At 46.1% G+C, this 19,931-nt stretch overlaps 1 protein-coding gene across 5 annotated transcripts in view; it reads right to left on the reverse strand.

Moving 5' to 3' along the window:
- LOC126538383 (uncharacterized) overlaps window positions 1-19,931 on the reverse strand; it is a 606,484-nt gene that overhangs the window by 22,736 nt on the left and 563,817 nt on the right. For all 5 annotated transcript variants that reach the window (XM_072288044.1, XM_072288042.1, XM_055074756.2 and 2 more), the window contains one exon: window positions 11,645-11,734. In XM_072288044.1, the coding sequence (XP_072144145.1) occupies window positions 11,645-11,734 (90 nt within the window). The remainder of the gene's footprint in view (window positions 1-11,644; window positions 11,735-19,931) is intronic.

Raw genomic sequence — 19,931 nt, forward strand, 5'->3', positions numbered from 1 at the left:
GTACGGGGCTCCCAGTCATGCTGCGTGTGCTCTCTCTCTCATTGTACGCAACACTCAGTCATGCTGCGCGAGCTCTTACTCACAATGCTCGCACTGCGCATGCTCTCTTTGCTTGTGGTGCTCGCAGTCATGCTGAGCGTGCTCTTTGCTCATGGCGCTCGCACTGCGTGTGCTTTTTGCTCATGGTACTCGCACTGTGTGTGCACTCTGTCTCTCGTACACGACATTCAGTCATGCTGCACCTGCTCTCTTTAGCTGAGGTGCTCGCACTAGGCATGCTCACTTTGATTGTGGTGCTTGCATTATGCGTGATTTCTGCTTTGCTTTTCTCTCGTATGCGGCTCCCAGTCGTGCTGCGCGTGCTGTTTGCTCATGGTGCTCGATGCTGGCTCCGCCGCTTACTTTCAGTGGACGCTAATGCCATTTTTGCTCTTTTGCATCGCACATTTGCGGTGCACTGGCACTCGCTGCACTTGGAGGATTGTCCAAATTAATTAAGTGCGGCCAAATACGTCCGAATTAACAAGTTTTATTGCATTAAATAATGCATACGCCTTGCCACAACCAAAGGATGAGTTCGCATTATCCGATTTTAAAATTAACGAGGGTCAAATTAACGAAGTTTTACTGCAGTTGCAGTTCTGAATGACAACTACTACAGTTTTTTCTGTCACGCAACCGCCTCACAGGTTCGCAGACCACGGGTAGAATTTCCAGAAGAAGCTGACAATATTTGTCTTTTAAATTGCTGCCAAAACATTCAATTTATTTTACTGCATTTTTGCACTACTCACTTTACCAAAGCAACGCTTTTCCCCATCAGCAGGTCCTGCAGCATGCTTCTTCTAGAAAGGGGTCAGCACTGAGTGAACACGCTCATATGCACAAAGCTTATTCAACTTTATTACACTGTACATAAGGGCCACATGGTTTATCACAAGACACATATCAAAAGAAGGCATGAAAAAAAAAAATTGCAAACTTTGACTGTGTACAGCGCAACGCTTGTCTCAACTGCGAATTTCTCAGAAATAAGCAGTTTCACAGGCTATTTCTGCAGTGTTTCGCGTTTCCGAGGCTGTTGTGGCACTGCTCAGCGACATAAAAATACTGTGCATCAAGCTTACAAGATGACGAGGTCATGCTTGCCGAAGTGCAAAAACAAATGCCAGAAGCATGCACTACAATGCAAACGGGCGCATGGCTGCTCCGACGGGAAAGGAGGCAACTGGCGACGTTGGAATATGTCCGCAAGAGGAGCAATTGGTGCAGGCGTTGTAGGCGAAAACTTGAAGTTGCCTCGCCTATACGACATGCATGCATAAAGATCTTAACACTTTCGTGACTGCACCTATATGTATTGATAGCCAGCTATCGATGGTTTCAACTTCAAATTTTGTCAAGCTAGGAGCGCTTTCGAACAGCTAGCGTCATCCAGCGCATAAAAAGGAACTATTTTTCTAAGTTCGCTTTCGTGTTTATTTTTTTAACTGTGTCGGCATTTTTAAAGCGCTTTTTAGTTGGGCACGACGAGCGCTGGTAGATTTTGACAAGGCATCGACGTCGCATGCAGCTGCCCTTTGGAAAAGGCAAATTTCCACGAATTCTGGAGTCCGGGTCAGAATTTTTGGTGGTGGTACCAGCACAGATTCAGAAGATGATTTTGATTCATTGGAATTCAGCACGGCGGGCGAAAGTGCATCAAATAGTCCCGGAATGTCAACAGGTATCCGCCGATAGGTTTCATTTTCTACTCTGAACCATTTCGTCATTGCTGTGCTCAGATCTAAAGATATCCAGTGCATTCTAAAGGTCATAGTTCTTGTCTGCAGGGTGTCAATGTTGTTTGAGCAAGCAGACTTGCTGGTGGAGGTGTAAAGAGTAGAGTTTTGCACGAGAAAGTGGCCAGGAGTGGACCTCAGCATTGCGCTATTATTGTGCTCCGCAGTGCCGTGCAGTTCATAAGAGCCGCTGCACGCACAATACAGTGCAATCTCGATTATACGAATCTCACAGGGTCACGAAAAATATTCGTATTAGCCGAAATTCGTATCACCAAAACAATTAAAACTAGCTAAATTAAAGAGTTAGAGGTGAACTCACTCAGGCACATGTACCTAAAAAGCATTTATTTCTTGAAGAAGAAGTCTCTAATGTCCTTCTGCTTCTTTTTCTTTGTCAGGTCACTTAGCAGACTGTTTAAATCCATAAAAACGCGTGCAGCGTTTCAGCCACCGGTGGTGGACTTTCGCCGTCGCCCACGTCTAAGACAAAGAACGCGGTCCGAAGCACAGCAGTTATTCCGTCCGATGGCACGCGGAAAAGGAGGAAAAGCACAAAAGCAACAAAAGCACCACCGCTTCAAACTCTTCGCGCCCAGTCGCGGCCTCCGCGCTGTCCGGCGCCGCGTCCGCGCATCCGCACCAAAAGAGAAAGGGAGAAATCGCGTGAGTGCGCGCTGTTCTTTTCCGCGGCCGTCGGTGGGGCGGCGCGAAAGCCCTTCCCATACTCGAGGTCGCGTCCGTCCGTGCGCTGGAATCATGCCAACTGTGGCCTCTCCTCCGCGCTGCGGCGTAACCTCCTCCCTTCCTTAGCAACCGGCGCGCCGGTGGGGGGCGCAGCTGTGCACAGCAACCGTGACGTCACATAGCAGCGGTAGAACGAGCACGCGCGCGTCGGCGGTGGCAGCTTCACCGCCGCTCCTTCGCCAGACGTTTCGTTGCAGTCGAGTGAGTGAGACACATGGCTCCAAAGCCGCCCAGTGATTCCACGCCAAGCGGTACGGGGAAGCGGCAACGGACGCCGGATTCCCCCAACGCCAGAACAAATAGGATCGAATGCGCATGCGTCAACTGAACATGTCACCAGATGCGAAAGCAAGGGAGGCGGAACGGAAACGCGAGCAGCGACTGATTAGATCGCCGGGTAACAAAGGCAGGGAAACAGAATGAAAGCGGCAGCAGCACAGGCGATATCGCCGAACACCAAAGCGAATGAATTGGAGCGCAGACAGCAGCAGCGACTGGCTATGTCACCGAACAGCAAAACCAGGGAAGCGGAGCGCAGACGGCAGCAGCGTCTGGGTTTCACCAAGCACACTTTAGAATTGCCAAAGTGTCTTCGGTAATTTTCGTATCAACCGACGCGGGTCGAAAATTGATTCGTAACGACCGGTCTCTAGCGCGTTGCAAAGTAACGAGGCTCGGCAGAATTCGTATCATCCGGAAATAAGTATTAGCCGTGATCGTATCATTGAGATTCCACTGTAGCGACTAGGGCTAACATTTTCCTTTGTATATAAAGAACTTCTACATATAGAAAGCTTATATTTGCAGGAAGGTTGCATATAGGCTTTTTGTACAAAATGCATATTTCGAAATTTTTTAATGTTCTCTTCGTGCAAAGCAGCATCAATGTTTTTACAATTTTTCTCTTTTTTATTGCACATTTTCGTTACTAAATAATATTTTCCAAAGAATTCTTCATAAATATTTTTACAAATCTATACTGCACATTCTAATATCAAGCATTTGCTGTAGCAGTAAAAAAGATTATTTACAAGACTGCCCAAAAGCTATCTCTTTTCCCGTGGACAGGAAAGTGTTAAGATGTCCCGTATTGCTGTAACATATCATGTACCAAGCAAGAATCAACTCTAATTTTGCCGATAATCAGACAGTTACGCTCAGAACTATGCCCAGAACTGACACATGTCTTGCCAAATAATTTTATGACTACTTTGTTAATACAGGCACCACTACCCCATCTAACCGGCGTGCCCATAATACAGAGTTTGTTTCAGTTTTACCTCCTTCTCAAATTAACACATTTGTTTTCCCGTAAATAACAAGATCGGAAATCACAGATACTGTAAAGCTTATGCCTTCAAATAAGGTCATAGGTCATGATGATGTCTTAATAAAAAATAACATCGACATCTTTTCTGTTAGGTACATATCCTGACCAGCTCAATATCGAAAGAGTTGTAGCAATACACAAAGCTGATAACCAAACTGACTTGGGAAACTATCGTCCAATAACTATGTGAGCTTCAAAACTGCTCTTCCAAAACTTATTGCAAAGCACGTCACGAACTATCTTGAAAACTATCACATACTTTAAAATGCAGAACATGGTTTTTGAACTGATTACTCTGTTAGAACTGTCGTAAGCTCCCTAACATAAATCATAAACCAAGCACTTAACAAGAACGACTTTGCACTTGGTGTATTCTTAGATATTTGAAAAGCGTTTAAGTTGGTAGATCATAGTGTATCATTACGAAAATTAGAACATTATGGTTTTAAAGGACAAGCACTTGAACTTTTTTATGGTTATTTAACAAATCATAAACACTATGTGGTAATTAGATGCAAAGAACCTTCACTAAAGACAGTGAGAACAGGCATCCCGCAAGGACAGCCACTGGGTCTAATACTCTTTCTTCATTAAGGGTCCCTCACTAGGCCACATGGAAAATTTTGGTTATACGCTCGAAGTCATTACGTGCCCTCTAGGGAGCATTCTACTGTGAGAAATTTTAAAATTGGTTCATTAATAGCCAAGACTAAAATATTTCAGTGCCGTGAACCCATGGTTTCAGGAGGCAAGCTTCACCACCAACATAGACACTCTCTCCAGTTGCCCTGTCTAGCCTCTGGAAGTGCAATTTCTTTCTCCCATACCGGAGCTCGAGTATCGCGTGACCCGCTCCACAGTGAAGGGTAGAGGACCGCAAGGACAGCTACTGGGTCTAATACTCTTTCTTCATTAAGGGTCCCTCACTAGGCCACATGGAAAATTTGGGTTATACGCTCGAAGTCGTTACGTGCCCTTTAGGGAGCATTCTACTGCGAGAAATTTTCAAATTGGTTCATTAATAGCCAAAACTAAAATATTTCAGTGCCGTGAACCCATGGTTTCAGGAGGCAAGCTTCGCCACCAACATAGACACTCTCTTCAGTTGCCCCGTCTAGCCTCTGGAAGTGAAATTTCTTCCCTGCATGCATTCTCCCATACCGGAGCTTGAGTATCGCGTGACCCGCTCCACAGTGAAGGGTAGAGGAGAAGAGAGAGAGAAAGAAGAGAGGGCCGGAGGTGTGAGGAGAACTATAGGGGAAGAGAAATAGGTAACACCAACGAGGAATTACCCACCCTGCCTTCCCTCTTTGCTGGATAGGAGCTTCATGTATGAAGCCAGTCTATTTTATGACTTGAAGCCGGTCAAGAGCCTATGCTTTAAAAGGACAGACAAGCGCTTAGAACATGAATTGAGATAACCCTGCTGATGGAAAGCTTGCCTATTGTATTGGTTAGAATGAACCATGTTTTTCTCATTGAAGGTGAAATTATATTGACACGTGTACTTGTTTATCTTTCTCGGGTGACCACTTGTCACCGCCTAACAAATGTTATTGCACAGCGAAGGATGCACCTGCATGTGTCGGAAGTTTCTGGAATGTTATCGATGGTTCCATCTGCTGTTCCATGTTTGCACAACGTGAATAGGGTAGAACTTTCTGGGAGACAGGCGGGTCCCAGTGATTACTCTGGAACATTTGACGACTGATGTATCAAAGCCGACGTGCTTGACCCGCTGATCAGATCTTCGATCGCAGACTCTGTTCGCCGCTTTCGTTGAGCTTTGAGTGTAGCCTGTTTTTATGGGCACAAGTTCGCCCAATAAAGTTAGTTTTGCCATTCACAGTTTTGTTGCTGTGTCCTCGACCGTCACTACCAGTGGCATCTGGTGGAGGTGTTAGTTCGTTCATGTACCAGACGCCCCCAACAATCTGTGATCCAAGCCTGGACCGCAAAAACAACATCATCATCCCGGAATATTGAGCAACCCGCTGACTGCAACAGCTGCCCCCTGAGCATGGACTTCTACCTGAGAAGACCAAGAAGAGCGCGGCCAAGACAACAGCAATGGCTGCCCCAGCGTCCCCCATTGTGCTGCAAAAACCTTGGGACCCACCATCTTTCCATGGATCATCGACTGAGGACCCAGAATCCTATGAACAAATCGCGTCTTTCAACAACTAGGACTCCGAAGACAAGCTGCGGCATGTATACTTCGCCTTAGAAGACGCCGCTAGAACGTGGTTCGAGAACAGAGAGTCAACCGTGACAACGTGGGACCTATTCCATAGCGGCTTCCTATGAACTTTTATGAGCAAGGAAAAGGCCGAAGCTATGCTAGAAGCCCGAGTACAATTACCCAACAAGAACATAGCGATCTTCACTGAGGAGATGACGTACCTGTGCTGCCACGCCAACCAGGATATGCCCGAGAAGAAGAAAATTCGGTTCCCCATGTGTGGGGTAAAACAGGAGCTCTTCGCCGAATTGATATGCAATCCGCCCGGGACTGTTGCTCAGTTTGTTTCCGAAGAAACAACCATTGAGAAGATGCTCGATATACGGACAAGGCAGTATAATCGCTGAAATTACACCGATATTCAATAACTCGGCAGTGAAGACATGCAAGAGACCATCAGTGCGGTCGTTCACAAGGAACTGCAGAAGCTCTTCCCTAGGTTGCAGTCTCAAGTGGCCTCAATCACTGGCATCATCAAAGAGGAGGTTCAGCGATCACTTGGGGTTACTGAAGTGCAACCGTCATTGCTACAGCCCCAGCCAGAAATGATGACCTACACCGCCGTCGGCTGCCGTCAAGGTCCCCTTGCGCGATCACGCCAGGGCCCTGTAACGCCGCAATTCCATTGTCCACCGCTGCCGCCGCCAGCATGCCCACCTGTCGGTCAGTGCTGTTACGCGAGGAAAGCGGTCATTTGGCAAGCCCCCGACTGCAGAGAAGCCAGCCATGTGTACCGCCGATGCCCATATCACGACTTGGGTCTCCGAGGGTTTGCCGTCAACGTGCCACGTCCACAGCTTGGAGAGCGCCCACATGACATCGCCGACTACCTCGCCCCCACTCAATGGAGTTCACGACGACCATACCGTTCGCCATGACCAGGCTGCTACCTGTCGCCGCAGTGCTGTCCATACACTGGCCCAGCCTGGGGCCGTTCTGCGAGCCCATATCTTGAAAACTAAAGCAGCAACCGATGGAGGTGCGGTTACTGTTCGTCAAAGTGATGAAGATCCTCCACCACCACCAAAGATGTCGAAGAGACTATCTCAACGACATAACAACGACACACCGCCGTCCCGACAAAGTCTGGAAGCAAAGATCACGCTGAAGAAAGGCGACCTGACAACGCCACGTACCAGCCACAGGTCAACGCGACGCAGCCGTGATCTGACGCCAACACCTAACTGTAACGCAAGACAAAGAACCACCGACCTTGACGTGCTTCTCGACGGCCACGCAGTCACCGCCTTAGTGGACATAGGAGCTGATTATTCCGTCATGAGTGGACACATCGCCTCCCAGTTGAAGAAGGTTAAGACTGCATGGGAAGGCCCTCAAATTCGGACTGCTGGAGGGCGCCTAATAATGCCGACTGGAATCTGCACCACTAGAATTACAGTTCAAGACCGGACCTACCCTGTCACCTTTGTTGTCCTCCAACACTGTTCACAAGACGTCATTCTCGGCATGGACTTCCTGAACCAACACAGCGCAATCATCAACCTGAAGTCGAAGTCGATAACGCTGTCGGAAGATCAAGCGATACCGCCGTAGAGCTGTCGTAGTCACCATGGCTTGAGTGTGCTCAAAGATCAATTCAGCATTCCACTCCGCTGCAGCATTGTCATTTCCATCGGCACTAAAACACCTGCAGACGTAGAAGGCTTCATCGAGTGTGAGCAATATCTACTACTCGACCGTGAAATTTGTGTCGCAAGAGGGATTACTCAACTGCACGGAGCAACGAAAATGTTGCTGACAAACTTCAGCCAGGAGTTCAAGCACATTAACTAGGGCACGACGATCGCATACATCGAGGGAATTCTGGAAACCAGCAATGCATTTGTCCTCTCGGATTCTGCCGCATCTACCTCGACGACCATAGTTCTCGAACCAGGCTTCGACATAAATCCAAGTCTCCCCATGAGTAAACAGCAACAGCTTGGAAGTCTGCTTCGACGTTACAAAGACTGCTTTTCGACGTCATCGAGAATTCAAGAAACACCAGTCGCAAAGCATCGCATAATAACCAAAGAGTGCGCTCAACCACTCCACCAAAGCCCTTACCAAGTTTTGATGCGAGAATATGAAGCTATAAGACAACAAGTCGACGAAATGCTGCGCATCGACATCATTCAGCCGTCTAAAAGCCCGTGGGAATCTCCAGTTGTCTTAGTGAAGAAAAACGATGGAAGCCTACGTTCTTGCATCAATTATCGTCGACTAACAAGATCACCAAGAAGGACGTATACCATCCAGCGAAATTAAAGAATCCTTCAGGACAGCTGGCGCAGTGGAGTCTCAGACTACAAGAATACGACGTCACTGTAATGTACAAGTCTGGAAAAAAACACTCTGATGCCGAATGCCTATCACACGTCCCCATTTGCCCGCCGCTGCAAGATGACGAGGATGACGACGCCTTCCTTGGAATAATAAGTGCGGGAGACTTCGCTGTACAGCAACGAGCAGACCCGGAGCTAAAAAACCTCGCCGAGCATTTGGAAGGGCACACCGACATTGTCCCTAGGGCATTTAAGCGAAGATTGTCTTTGTTCTCCCTTCACAGCAACCTACTAGTAAAGAAGAACTTCTCACCAGCCTGCGCCCAGAAGTACTGCATGCCTTGCATGACGATCCAACCGCTGGGCACCTCGGATTCTCCCGGACACTATCGAGGATACAGGAAAAATATTACTGCGGCGCCTTATCGCCGACGTTGCCCATTACGTCAAGACATGCCGAGACTGTCAGTGATGCAAGACACCACCGAAAAGGCCAGCGGGATTACTACAGCCGATCGAGCCTCCTTGCCAACCATTTCAGCAGATCGGGATAGACTTGTTGGGACCCTTTCCAATGTCAACAACTAGAAATAGGTAGATCGTCGTGGTGACGGACTACCTCCCCCACTTCGCTGAAACGAAAGCTCTGCCGAAAGGTAACGCAGCCGAAGTGGCGAAATTCTTCGTCGAGAATATGCTGCTGCGGCATGGTGCCCCAGAAGTCTTCATCACCGACAGAGGAACGGCCTTTACAGTGGAGCTCACCCAAGCCATTCTGCAGTACAGTCAGACAAGGCACAAGAGGACAACTGCCTACCACCCACAGACGAATGGTCTTACAAAGCATTTTCGCCTGAATAAGACCCTTGCCGACAATAGCAATGTACGTCGACGCCGAACACAAGACATGGGATGCCATCCTGCCGTAAGTAACCTTTGCTTGCTTACAACACGGTGGTGCGAGAAACAACACAGATTACGCCGTTAAATCTGGTTTACGGCAGGAACCCAATGACAACTTTTGACGCCACGCTGCCACATGTCACCGATGAAGAGAATCTTGACGTTACCACCTACCTCCAAGTGCGCCGTTCCAATTCTTTGCTAAAAGATGCCAAAAATGATCTTTGGCGCCTCACGTGGCAAGAACATGAAGATGCACAAGAGGCCTATTGCATGTACATGGTTCCTGGTCTTCTTATTAGTACTGAAATGCAGTACTTTTTTCTGTTATATATATTTTTTCTAACTTACAATGTGGAGATAGACCTTCGTTCGTAGTGATAGAAAAGTGGCACTGCCTTCGCCCTCATTTTTGCTGAGTAGTCTTGGCACGTCTATCACCAGAACAATGACGACGAAGGCCAGCCAGACATGATGTAGGCATGTACTTGGGGGAAGACGCAGTACAAGTTTAAGAAATGTCTACAACTACATAAACTTATTGTACCAGCTTCTTATTTTCAGAAGTGGTTGAAAGGGTCAAATTGTGGGTGGCTAACCACAGTTGCACTCACTCCTGTGAAAGCAGATCGATGGGAAGCTTTCACAATTTGCAAAGTGAGCTATCAGCATCGCTCTCACTTCTCAGGGTTGTTGGAGGAGGGACTTTTTCTTTTTTAGAGGCTGCTCAGATCGAAAAATTCTGCTTACAAAATATCCACGCGCTTTTGGAAGCAACCACTGCAGGTGTGAACACTACCGAGGGTGAGCTTTGTGTTGTGCCATAAAAACTAGATCCTTAAAAAAAAAATTGGTTGTCAGCCCCTTTAAAGGTAAAGCATGCCAAGGCAGCCAAAAGAGTAAGCAGCGGATTGTGGTTTTATTTTGCTGCAAGTCTGATGGTTCTGAATAGGTACAGCTGACACTTATTGGCCGCTGCCAAAAGCCTCGTTGTTTCAAGATGGCTGGCCATTTGCCTTGCATTTACAAGGCCAACCGCAAGGCTTACATGGCATCTGCCTTGTTCAGAGCTTTTTACTTACCTCGACTGTAAAATCGGCAGCCAAAACAAAAAGATCTCTTTGATCTTGGGTCAGTGCACTGCCCACCCGAAAGATGCCACCCTCCCAAATGTCAAACTTGTTTCTTTGCCGCGAAATACGGCAAGCCACGTATCATGTCAAGAGCCTCTTGGTGCGTCATCTGCTTGCAAAGGTAGGAGCAGAAAGATGTGGAGCTGAACATCAGCATCCTACATGCGATACACTTCATTGCAATGAGTTTGAATCGTGTCTCACTGACTACGATTAGTAACTGTTTTCTGAAATGCAGCTTTGGCAAGCCATCTGAAGACCACACACAAGAGCCAGCAGTTGGAATTGAAGATTGGAGCGGGCTCGGAGTTATCTGCACTGAGGACAGTTTTGTCACTGTCAATGATGACCTCGTTGACTTGCAGTTTGCGTACCATGGAGGACATTGCCAAAGAGCTTTCCATATCATAGCCTGATGCTTTGGCCAGCGAGGAAGAAGATGAGGACCACTGCAGCAACAACGAGCGCGGCAGCAGCCACGACGGGCAGCGCATGATGGTGGAGACGCTCCTTGCACTCGACGTGCTGAGGCATTCAGTGGCGTGCGAAAACATTCGTGAGCTCATGTAAGCTCACTTTTATGTCTTCCAGGAGGTGAACGTTGACGATTTAAGCAAAAAGAAAGCGCGCACGGATATTAGGAATTTTTTCTGCTACAAATAAATGGATTTTTTCTTGATATCGCGTATTTTTTTGATGATATGAATTTTGGGTGATACAAATATTTCACGCAACCTCGTGAAATTTGTATCACCGAGATTTTACTGTACGACATAGTGGAAAAATCATTTTCAGAATTTTGCTGTATGCTGTGCTTTCTTGCCATTATACTTATTCAGAATTTCGCAACAATTGAGGCTGTGGGTGCGCTTTGCATTTGCCTGTCCAGATACAAGTCGTCATGAAGTGCAGATATTGTGCGTGCAACCTTGGCTCCGCTGTCAGTTTAACCTGTGTTCTGTGAATCTAGTTCGGAGCTTTTAGACTTTATGTCCAAATGCGAGCTTAGACGTTTCTACCATACAAACTTCGTAAGCATTCGCAGTAGTTGCTGCAGCTGATCACCCACAATCCCAAACTCCACTTCAAGCGCACTGCTCTTGGTTAAGCTCATGGGTGTGATCTTACACCCAATCTCCATATAATTAACAAGTGCACTGCATTTTTGTAAGAATTGAGCTTACTAAAGCTTATTATAAAGGAACAAAACAGTGCCCACTAACCGTGGTGAACGAGTTGAGTTGGTACTGGCCACAAGAATCCTTCTTCTCCACACGCTCCTGCGCCTTTTGAAGAAACAAGCTTTCTTGGTCCTGCAAAAAGTGGTACATCCTATTCAAGAAGGGAAGCTGCTGAAGCCAATGTTGTGCATTTCATTTGATAAGCTGCAGCCTTGTAGTAGTGCCCTTGGTACGCTATTCAGACAGGTGGACGTCCAAAAATAAATCACACACACAATGCAACAAGGATGTGCTCAGAAACAAGCATCTTCATAGAACCTGTGGACGATGACGGTTTTATTATTGCGATTGCAATTACACGGACACTCGAGACGAATTTTCACCATCGGTGTCGTCATCATGTTCCGAATAAATATACAGTTGAATTTCGTTGATACGATTCTGCATGATATGTTTTTTGGGGGATAATATGTTTCCTTTAGTTCTCCCAGCTAACGTACCATAGGAGCAATGTATTTTTATACAGCAATTGAGATCGTGTTTTCACCTAAAATTGAATAATACGACTGCAGAAATGTACTTTTACTGGTATTTACGAAACTCATAACGCGCCAAATAACATTCCAACAACCCACGAACAGTGTGTTAAGCCCCAGTCACGCTGGAGGAAAAACACTGCTGTGGCAGTGCAACCACACCGACTGGCGAGGCGCTGCTGCTCAGCTGAGTGAGGAAAGGTCGCCTTGTGTTAACTTCCAGAATAATGCCTTTATGGACAGAACAAGTTCAGTGAAAACTGACGAACTGTTTCAATGCTGCTAAATAAAACTGTGTTGGCTGCGGTTCGTGTGGTGCTGATCTGCATAACATGTTGTGCAGAGCAGTATTATTTCGCTTAGTATGCCTATTTTCATACTTCATGGAGCTTGTTTCAGATAATAAGATTTTTGAATTATACATTTTATTTTCTGGTAACTGCGAACATCGTATCAGTGAGATTCCACTGTGTATGTATGCATATATTATGTATGTATGTATGTATGTATGTATGTATGTATGTAAGTATGTATGTATGTATGTATGTGCGTGTGTGTGTGTGTACAGTTTGTCCCACATAACTTTAGCAAAACCTTAAAAATATGCAAATGCCACGCAGCTGGATAGAACCAAGGTGATGTTGTTTGCGTCGCTTGGAGATACCCAGATTACTTTTTTTTCATTCTACATAACTACATAATTAGTCCTATTCCAATCGGCATTATTAAGTGCCCTCCAGCGGTCCGAATTCGGGGACCTTCCCATGCAGCGTTAACTTTCTTTAACTGGGCAGCGAAGGGTCCACTCATGACGGAATAGTCAGCTTCCATGCCTACTAACGTGGTGACTGCGTGGCCGTGAAGTAACACGTCGAGGTCGGTGGCTCTCTGTGTTGCATTGCAGTGAGGTCTCGGCATTGGATAACGGCTGCGTCACATTGACATGTGGCTAGTACGTCACATCGTCAGGTCTTTGGTTGGTGCATTCTTTGCTACCAGGCTTCGTTGGAATGGTGGCGCATTGTTGTTATGTCATCGAGACTTAAGACTGCTGACATGTGGAAATGTGAAAGCATTATAATCTCTATGGCAAAATGTTTTTTCCACGCGTTCCTTGTCAGCACAATCTTTCAAGTACGGTCAAACTGCCCCTTGGTAAGGCAAAATCAAGATGTGCCAAGCAGCTCAATACGCTCAATTCAAGGAGCGCTCAGCAGCGATCAATTGGACATTATAGCTTGTTATTTTATACACTTGTGACGTGCCGCCACTTCCTCCCTATTGGCTATGCCATCATGTGCCCTATGATGCACGCACTAGGTCACAGCTTTAGTCAGCCAGATGGCTGTGACGTGACATGTGTAATGACCCACACAATAGGCCCACCTTTAGTCAACCAGAACTGTGGAACCATCGTGGCATCAAGGAAGTGTGCTCGTCTCGCACCCCGGAGGCCTGGGCTCGATTCCCACCCAGGCCAAAATGTGCCGAATTTTTTTTTATTGCAATAGCAATTATATGGACACTGCAGGCGCATTCCTGCCTCCAGCGTTGCCATCGCCGTGAGGTTACTTATAAAGTCCCAGGGCGATAAAATCGTTGCCGCATGCCATATGGTGCATGGGCGAGAGTACGCGGGTGAATCCAGCTCCATTTTGCCTGCGTGAGCGAGCAAGGCGGGCCGGAAGCGCACCCTCTCCTGTCACGCGCAAGGCATGGGGGTGAGGCAAGGGAAGGGGGGCCGTTTTTCTCTGGCGGCTGCTGCTTACAGCATGGCTGTGTGGGCACCGTATCTTGAAAGTGATCTGCGATGTTTGTAGAGTGCGCGTAGTGCCGACAGTTTCGAATGCACTGTGCTTTTGATGTTTCGTGCGCGTTGAAGCAAAAGGTGCATCAAGGTCGATTCCCTCGCAGCACCAGATTCCTCACTCCAGCATTTTGACAGTGAGTTCTAAGGCTCGTCGAGCGAATGGTGTTCATGTTTACCTGTGTGTGCACGACACCGTGTTTGTTAATTTAGCAGAAACACATTGGCGGGCTAGTTGGTATGAATCCATGATAGAATGTGTAAATGTGACTGAACGAGGACTTAGAAAGAAGCAGACGAACAAAGACAGCACTGTCTCTGTGTGTCTGTTTCTTTCTACGTCCTCATTGAGTCATGCTTACACATTCCATCATTGTAAATTTATATATTTAGTAAACGAATGTTTACAAGTTTACACGGCCGACAAAACTACTAGTCTTACTTCGTACAGCTATCTACCAATTTGCTATCGCAATTGATGCTTTGCCTTTTGGGCGATACTGCGACTTTGTTTTTAAAAGCCATTTTTTTCTTTGTTTACACGAACCTGCCAGAGAAATTTAACACCAATCCCAGCATTTTTTGACGTGTTTTTACTCTCTTCACCGTTCGCCATTTTTGGTACCATCATTTGGTCACACCGCCCACTACGATGCATTTTTACATAATGGGTCATGTAATGCTTTCACATTGAAAGCGCTGGAACCCATGTAATGATGACTGTCGACGGTAATGCGTTAAGCACTAAATATAGCGGCCAATGGAAACTGACCCTGGCGACCTTTAGTAGCCGAACTCTGTTGAGTGGGGCTAGCTTAGCAGGACTCCTTGAGAAACTATCAGATATTGTTTGGGATATCCTTGGCCTTAACGAGATTAGAAGAACTTGTGAGGCTTATACAGTGCTGACTAATGGCCATGTCCTCTGCTATAGAGGTGTCCCAGATAACAAGCAATACGGGGTAGGACATGAATTCTACAGCATTAATGAGAGGGGAGCAGTAGTCGTAATCATACTTAATAAGAAGTATAAATTAATGGTAGTACAACCTACACTCCAACATCCACTCACGATGATGATGAAGTAGATCAGCTTTATGAAGATGTTGAATTAACGATGAGAAAAGTGCAAACTCAGTATACTGTAGTAATGGGCGAATTCAATGCAAAAGTGGGGAGAAAGGAGGCTGGTGAAAGAGCAATTGGCAACTGTGGCGTCGATTCTAGGAATGCTAGAGGAGAGATGCTGGTAGGAGTCGCAGAAAGGAATAAGCTGAGAATAATGAACACCTTTTTCAGGAAGCATAGCAACAGAAAGTGTACCTGGAAAAGCCCTAATGGTGAAACAAAAAATGCAATTGATTACCTACTTTCTGTCGATCCTAGCATAGTGCAGGATGTAGAAATGATAGGTAAGGTAAAGTGCATAGGTTAGTGAGGGCTAGGATTCACCTCAATTTGAAGAGAGAAAGAGTAAAATTGGTCAAGAAGAAACAGGTCAACCTAGAGGCAGTAAGGGTAAAAGCAGACAAATTCAGGCTGGTACTTGCAAACAAATATGCAGCCTTAGAATAGAGAGACGAAGATGACATAGAGGTAATGAATGAAACCGTAACTAGGCTGGCTTCAGAGGCAGCAATTGAAGTGGCAGGCAAGGCACCAAGGCAACCAGTAGGCAAGCTCTCCCAAGTAACAAAGGACCTTACAAAGAAACAACAAAGCATTCAACTCAAGAGATTAGATAGAATTTGCGGAACTGTTAAAACTGATCAACAAGGTGAAATAAGGGATATTCGAAACAATAACATGAGAAAGACTGCGGAAGCCGTAAAAAATGGACGCTGCCTGAAATCGGTGAAAAAGATTCCAGTGAATGGAGATTTCAGTGCATACCAAATTTATGCACTGAAAGATAAGCAGGCTAATATCATCGGCAATCTCGGAGGTACAGCAAAAGCTGGGGGAGAATTCTATACTGACCTGTACAGTACCCAGAGGAGTCGGGATACCTCAATTAGAAACAGTATTCACCAAGATAATCTCCGTTAGAATAAGAGACTTTAGTCAACGCACTGACCAGGCTGGCTTCAGGAAGGGATACTCTACAATGGATCACATCTTAAGCACGGACGTTCTGTGCTTCCTGTGGCCACCCCGGCGGACATGGTAGTGGACTTTACATTCATTAATCAGGTAATCGAGAAATCTGCAGAGTACAATGGTTAGACGAGGTTCCTGTTAGGCTGGTTAAGAAACTAGGGCCAAAGAGTAAGGAAGCTCTGTTGAAAGAAGTAGAAAAAAGTTTACAACATAAGTGAATATCAGACATTTGACGACAAGCTAGAATGAATTTAATTCATAAAACAAAGGGAGAATAGAATTCGCTCATGCAGACCATTGAACATTGCATCGGTATTATACAAGTTAGCAATGCAAAACATAGAGATGAAGATGACATAGAGACAATGAATGAAACCGAAACTAGGCTGGCTTCAGAAGCAGCAATTGAAGTAGGAGGAAAGGCACCAAGGCAACCAGTAGGCAGGTTCTCCCAAGTAACAAAGGACCTAATAAAGAAACAACAAAGAATAAAAGTGTTCAACTCAAGAGATCAAGCTGAATTCGTGGAATTGTCAAAACTAAATAAAAAGGGGAAAATAAGGGATATTTGAAACCATAAAGTGAGAAAGACTGAGGAAGCAGTAAAATATGGACGCAGCCTGAAACCAGAGAGAAGAAAACTAGGTATCGAACAAACCAAGATGTATGCAATGAAAGATAGGCAGGCTAATATCATCGGCAATCTCGGAGGTACAGCAAAAGCTGGGGGAGAATTCTATACTGACCTGTACAGTACCCAGAGGAGTCAGGATACCTCAATTAGAAACAGTAATGGACAGGACACAGAAACTCCTCCTATAACTAGCGATGAAGTCAGAAGGGTCTTGCAAGACATGAAATGGGGTAAAGCGGTAGGAGAAGATGTAATAACAGTCAATTTAATCAAAGATGGAGGAGACATAATGCTTGGAAAACTGGCGACTCTCTATACGAAGTGTCTATTGACTGCAAGGGTCCCAGAAAACTGGAAGAATGCAAACATTATACTAATCCACAAAAAGGGAGACTTTAAAGAATTGAAAAATTATAGGCTCATTAGCTATCACTCCCAGTATTATATAAAATATGGACATGTATACTTGTCTATCTTTTTCAGGTGAGCGCTTTTCGTCATCTAAGAAATGATATCGCTCAGTGCGGGATGCGCCCGCACTTATCGGAAGTTTCTCGAATGTTATCGACGGTTCTTGCTGCTACATGCCGTCACCAAAGCTTGTGTAATCTGATGGCATGTGCGACGCGAATTGTGTAGAACTTTCTGGAAGACATGCGGGCACCAGCGATTACTCTAGAGCCTTCGATGGCTCATTTATAAAAGCTGATGCGCTTGATGTGCTGATCAGATTTTCGACGATTGCCGACTGTTTGCCGCTATTGTTGTGCTTAAGCGTAGCCTGTTTTTGTGGGCACAGGTTCGCCTAATAAAAGTTAGTTTCGTCTTTCACAGTATTGCTACTGTGTTCTTTACGGTCACTACCACGTGACAATATTAACCAAGATAACCTCTAATAGAATAAGGGCAATACTAGACTTTAGTCAACAAACGAACAGGCTGACTTCAGGAAGGGATACTCTTCTTTACAACAGATCACATCCATGTCATCAATCAGGTAATCGATAAATCCACAGAGTACAATCAGCCTCTCTATATGGCTTTCATAGATTATGAAAAGGCATTTGATTCAGTAGAGATACCAGCACTCACAGAAGCATTAAGTAACCAAGGAGTACAGGATGCTAAGGTAAATATTGTTACACAAAGTACAAGTCAGTAAGACGAGCAACTATTTACAGGTTATATTTACAACAGCAGTTGCAGTGCTGACCGGTTAGATTCACAGCGCGAGCCCAGTTCGTTCTTCCTCCTCTTTTCTCGAGTGATGGCACCCATGCGCCTCGTTCAAACAATCAAATATCACACGCATGTAGCAATATCTTCGAAAATATCTAGAGATTCCACAGCTGCCTTAATTCTCCACAAGAAAAAGTAGGAAGATACCTAAAAAAAGGGGGTCAGACAAGGAGACACAAGGAGACAAAATCTCTCCAATGCCATTCACTGCACGCTTAGAAGTATTCAAGCTATTAAACTGGGAAGGCTTAGGAGTAAGGATCAAAGGCGAATATCTCAACAACCTTTGGTTTGCAGACAACATTGTCCTGTTCAGCAACACTGGGCATGAGTTGCAACAAATTATTGAAGACCTTAACAGAGAGAGTGTTAAGAGTGGGGTTGAAGATTAATATGCAGAAAACAAAGACAATGATCAATAGGCTGGCAAGGGAACAAGAGTTCGGGATCACCAGTCAGCCTCTAGAGTCTGTGAAGGAGTTTGTTTACCTAGGCCAATTAATCACAGGGAACCCTGATCATGAGAAGGAAATTCATAGAAGAATAAAAATGGGTTGGGTCGCATACGGTATATGTTCTCAGCTCCTGACTGGAAGCTTACCATTATAATTGAAAAGGAAGGTGTACAATCAGTGCATTTTACCGGTGCTGACACATGGGGACTGACAAAGAAGCATGAGAACTAGGAACCACACAAGAAAGAAAAAAAACCGCACAAAGAGCGATGGAACGAAAAATGCTTAGACGTAATGTTAAGAGACAGAAAGAGAGCGGTTTGGACAGAGAGAAAATGGGTATAGCTGATCTTCTAATTGACATTATGTGAAGAAGTACTCACAAAGTACGGAACACCAGAGCAGACGACATTGTCGCTGTCCTCAACAAGAGGAAAAGAAAGACAAGGGAGTCTCGTGCAGCGAATGAGAAGGCGCTCGCGCAACAGAGATCGTTGGAACGCCGGCGCGACTAGGGCCGCCGGGCCTACGAAACCCACATCTACCGGTGAGGTTCACTTGACCGAGCGTCCGTCTTCGGGACAGGGAGCGCCTCGAGTCGTCGACACGAGACCTCGGAACGGCCTACTGCAGCCTCGAACCCGCATCTACGCATGAGGTCCGGGAGAGCGAGTGTCCACCATTGAGACGAGGAGTGCCTCGAGTCGTCGCCTTGCACGAGGCCTCAGGTCAGCCTGCTGACCTCTCGGAACGCACGAGGTTCGGGTGACCGGGTGTTCGTAATCGAAACCAGCACCTTGGGCTGTCTTCTTGCTCGAGATTTCCGAGTGGACTGTTCCCATCTACGGAGCTGTGGGACGCGTCCACCTCTTCCGGCCCCGTGCTACTGCTTCTGCTCTTCCACTCCGGTCATCACACTACGAGCGAGTGTTTCACCTCAAGGACTCTACGTCTCACCCCACTCCGGACTTCAACCACAACCTTGTGAGACTACATTTTTTCCTGTTTACGAACCTTGTATGTGTGGGTCTAGTTGAAGATATTCATGTTTATGTGCCGTCTAATATAATTGTCGTGTGTTTCTAATCATGCACAGTCTCCTACATCTTCCTCGTGTCACACGCTTTGTAACGTGACGATCCTAACCCATCACATATCTGGCGTCCGCGACAGGACCGCTCTTAAGAGCATCGCATTGCATATGCGTGTCTGACGGGTGAGGATGGAGACAGACAAGCTTACGGCAATTGGAAAAGAACTGGGGTTGACTGGCTTGGCACTGAAACAATGGGCAGATGAAGAGCGCGCACGCGAAAGAGAAGCGCGTGAAGCACGTCTGGCTGAACGCAATGCAGCAAAAGAAGCTGATGCCAAAGCGCTAGCTAGATTAAAGGCAGAAAGGGAAGTGCTCGAGCTCAAGTTAAAGTTGAGGAAGTTCGATGCGACAGCGGGTAGCATGACTACTGGGCAGCTTACAGAGAGTGTGCACGCAGGTGCTACCAAGAGCTACCAAAGTCAGCACAAGCTAATCCCAGCATTTAACGAAGGATGCGATGAG

Source organism: Dermacentor andersoni, chromosome 4, assembly GCF_023375885.2.
Source record: "Dermacentor andersoni chromosome 4, qqDerAnde1_hic_scaffold, whole genome shotgun sequence".
Lineage (NCBI taxonomy): Eukaryota > Metazoa > Arthropoda > Arachnida > Ixodida > Ixodidae > Dermacentor > Dermacentor andersoni.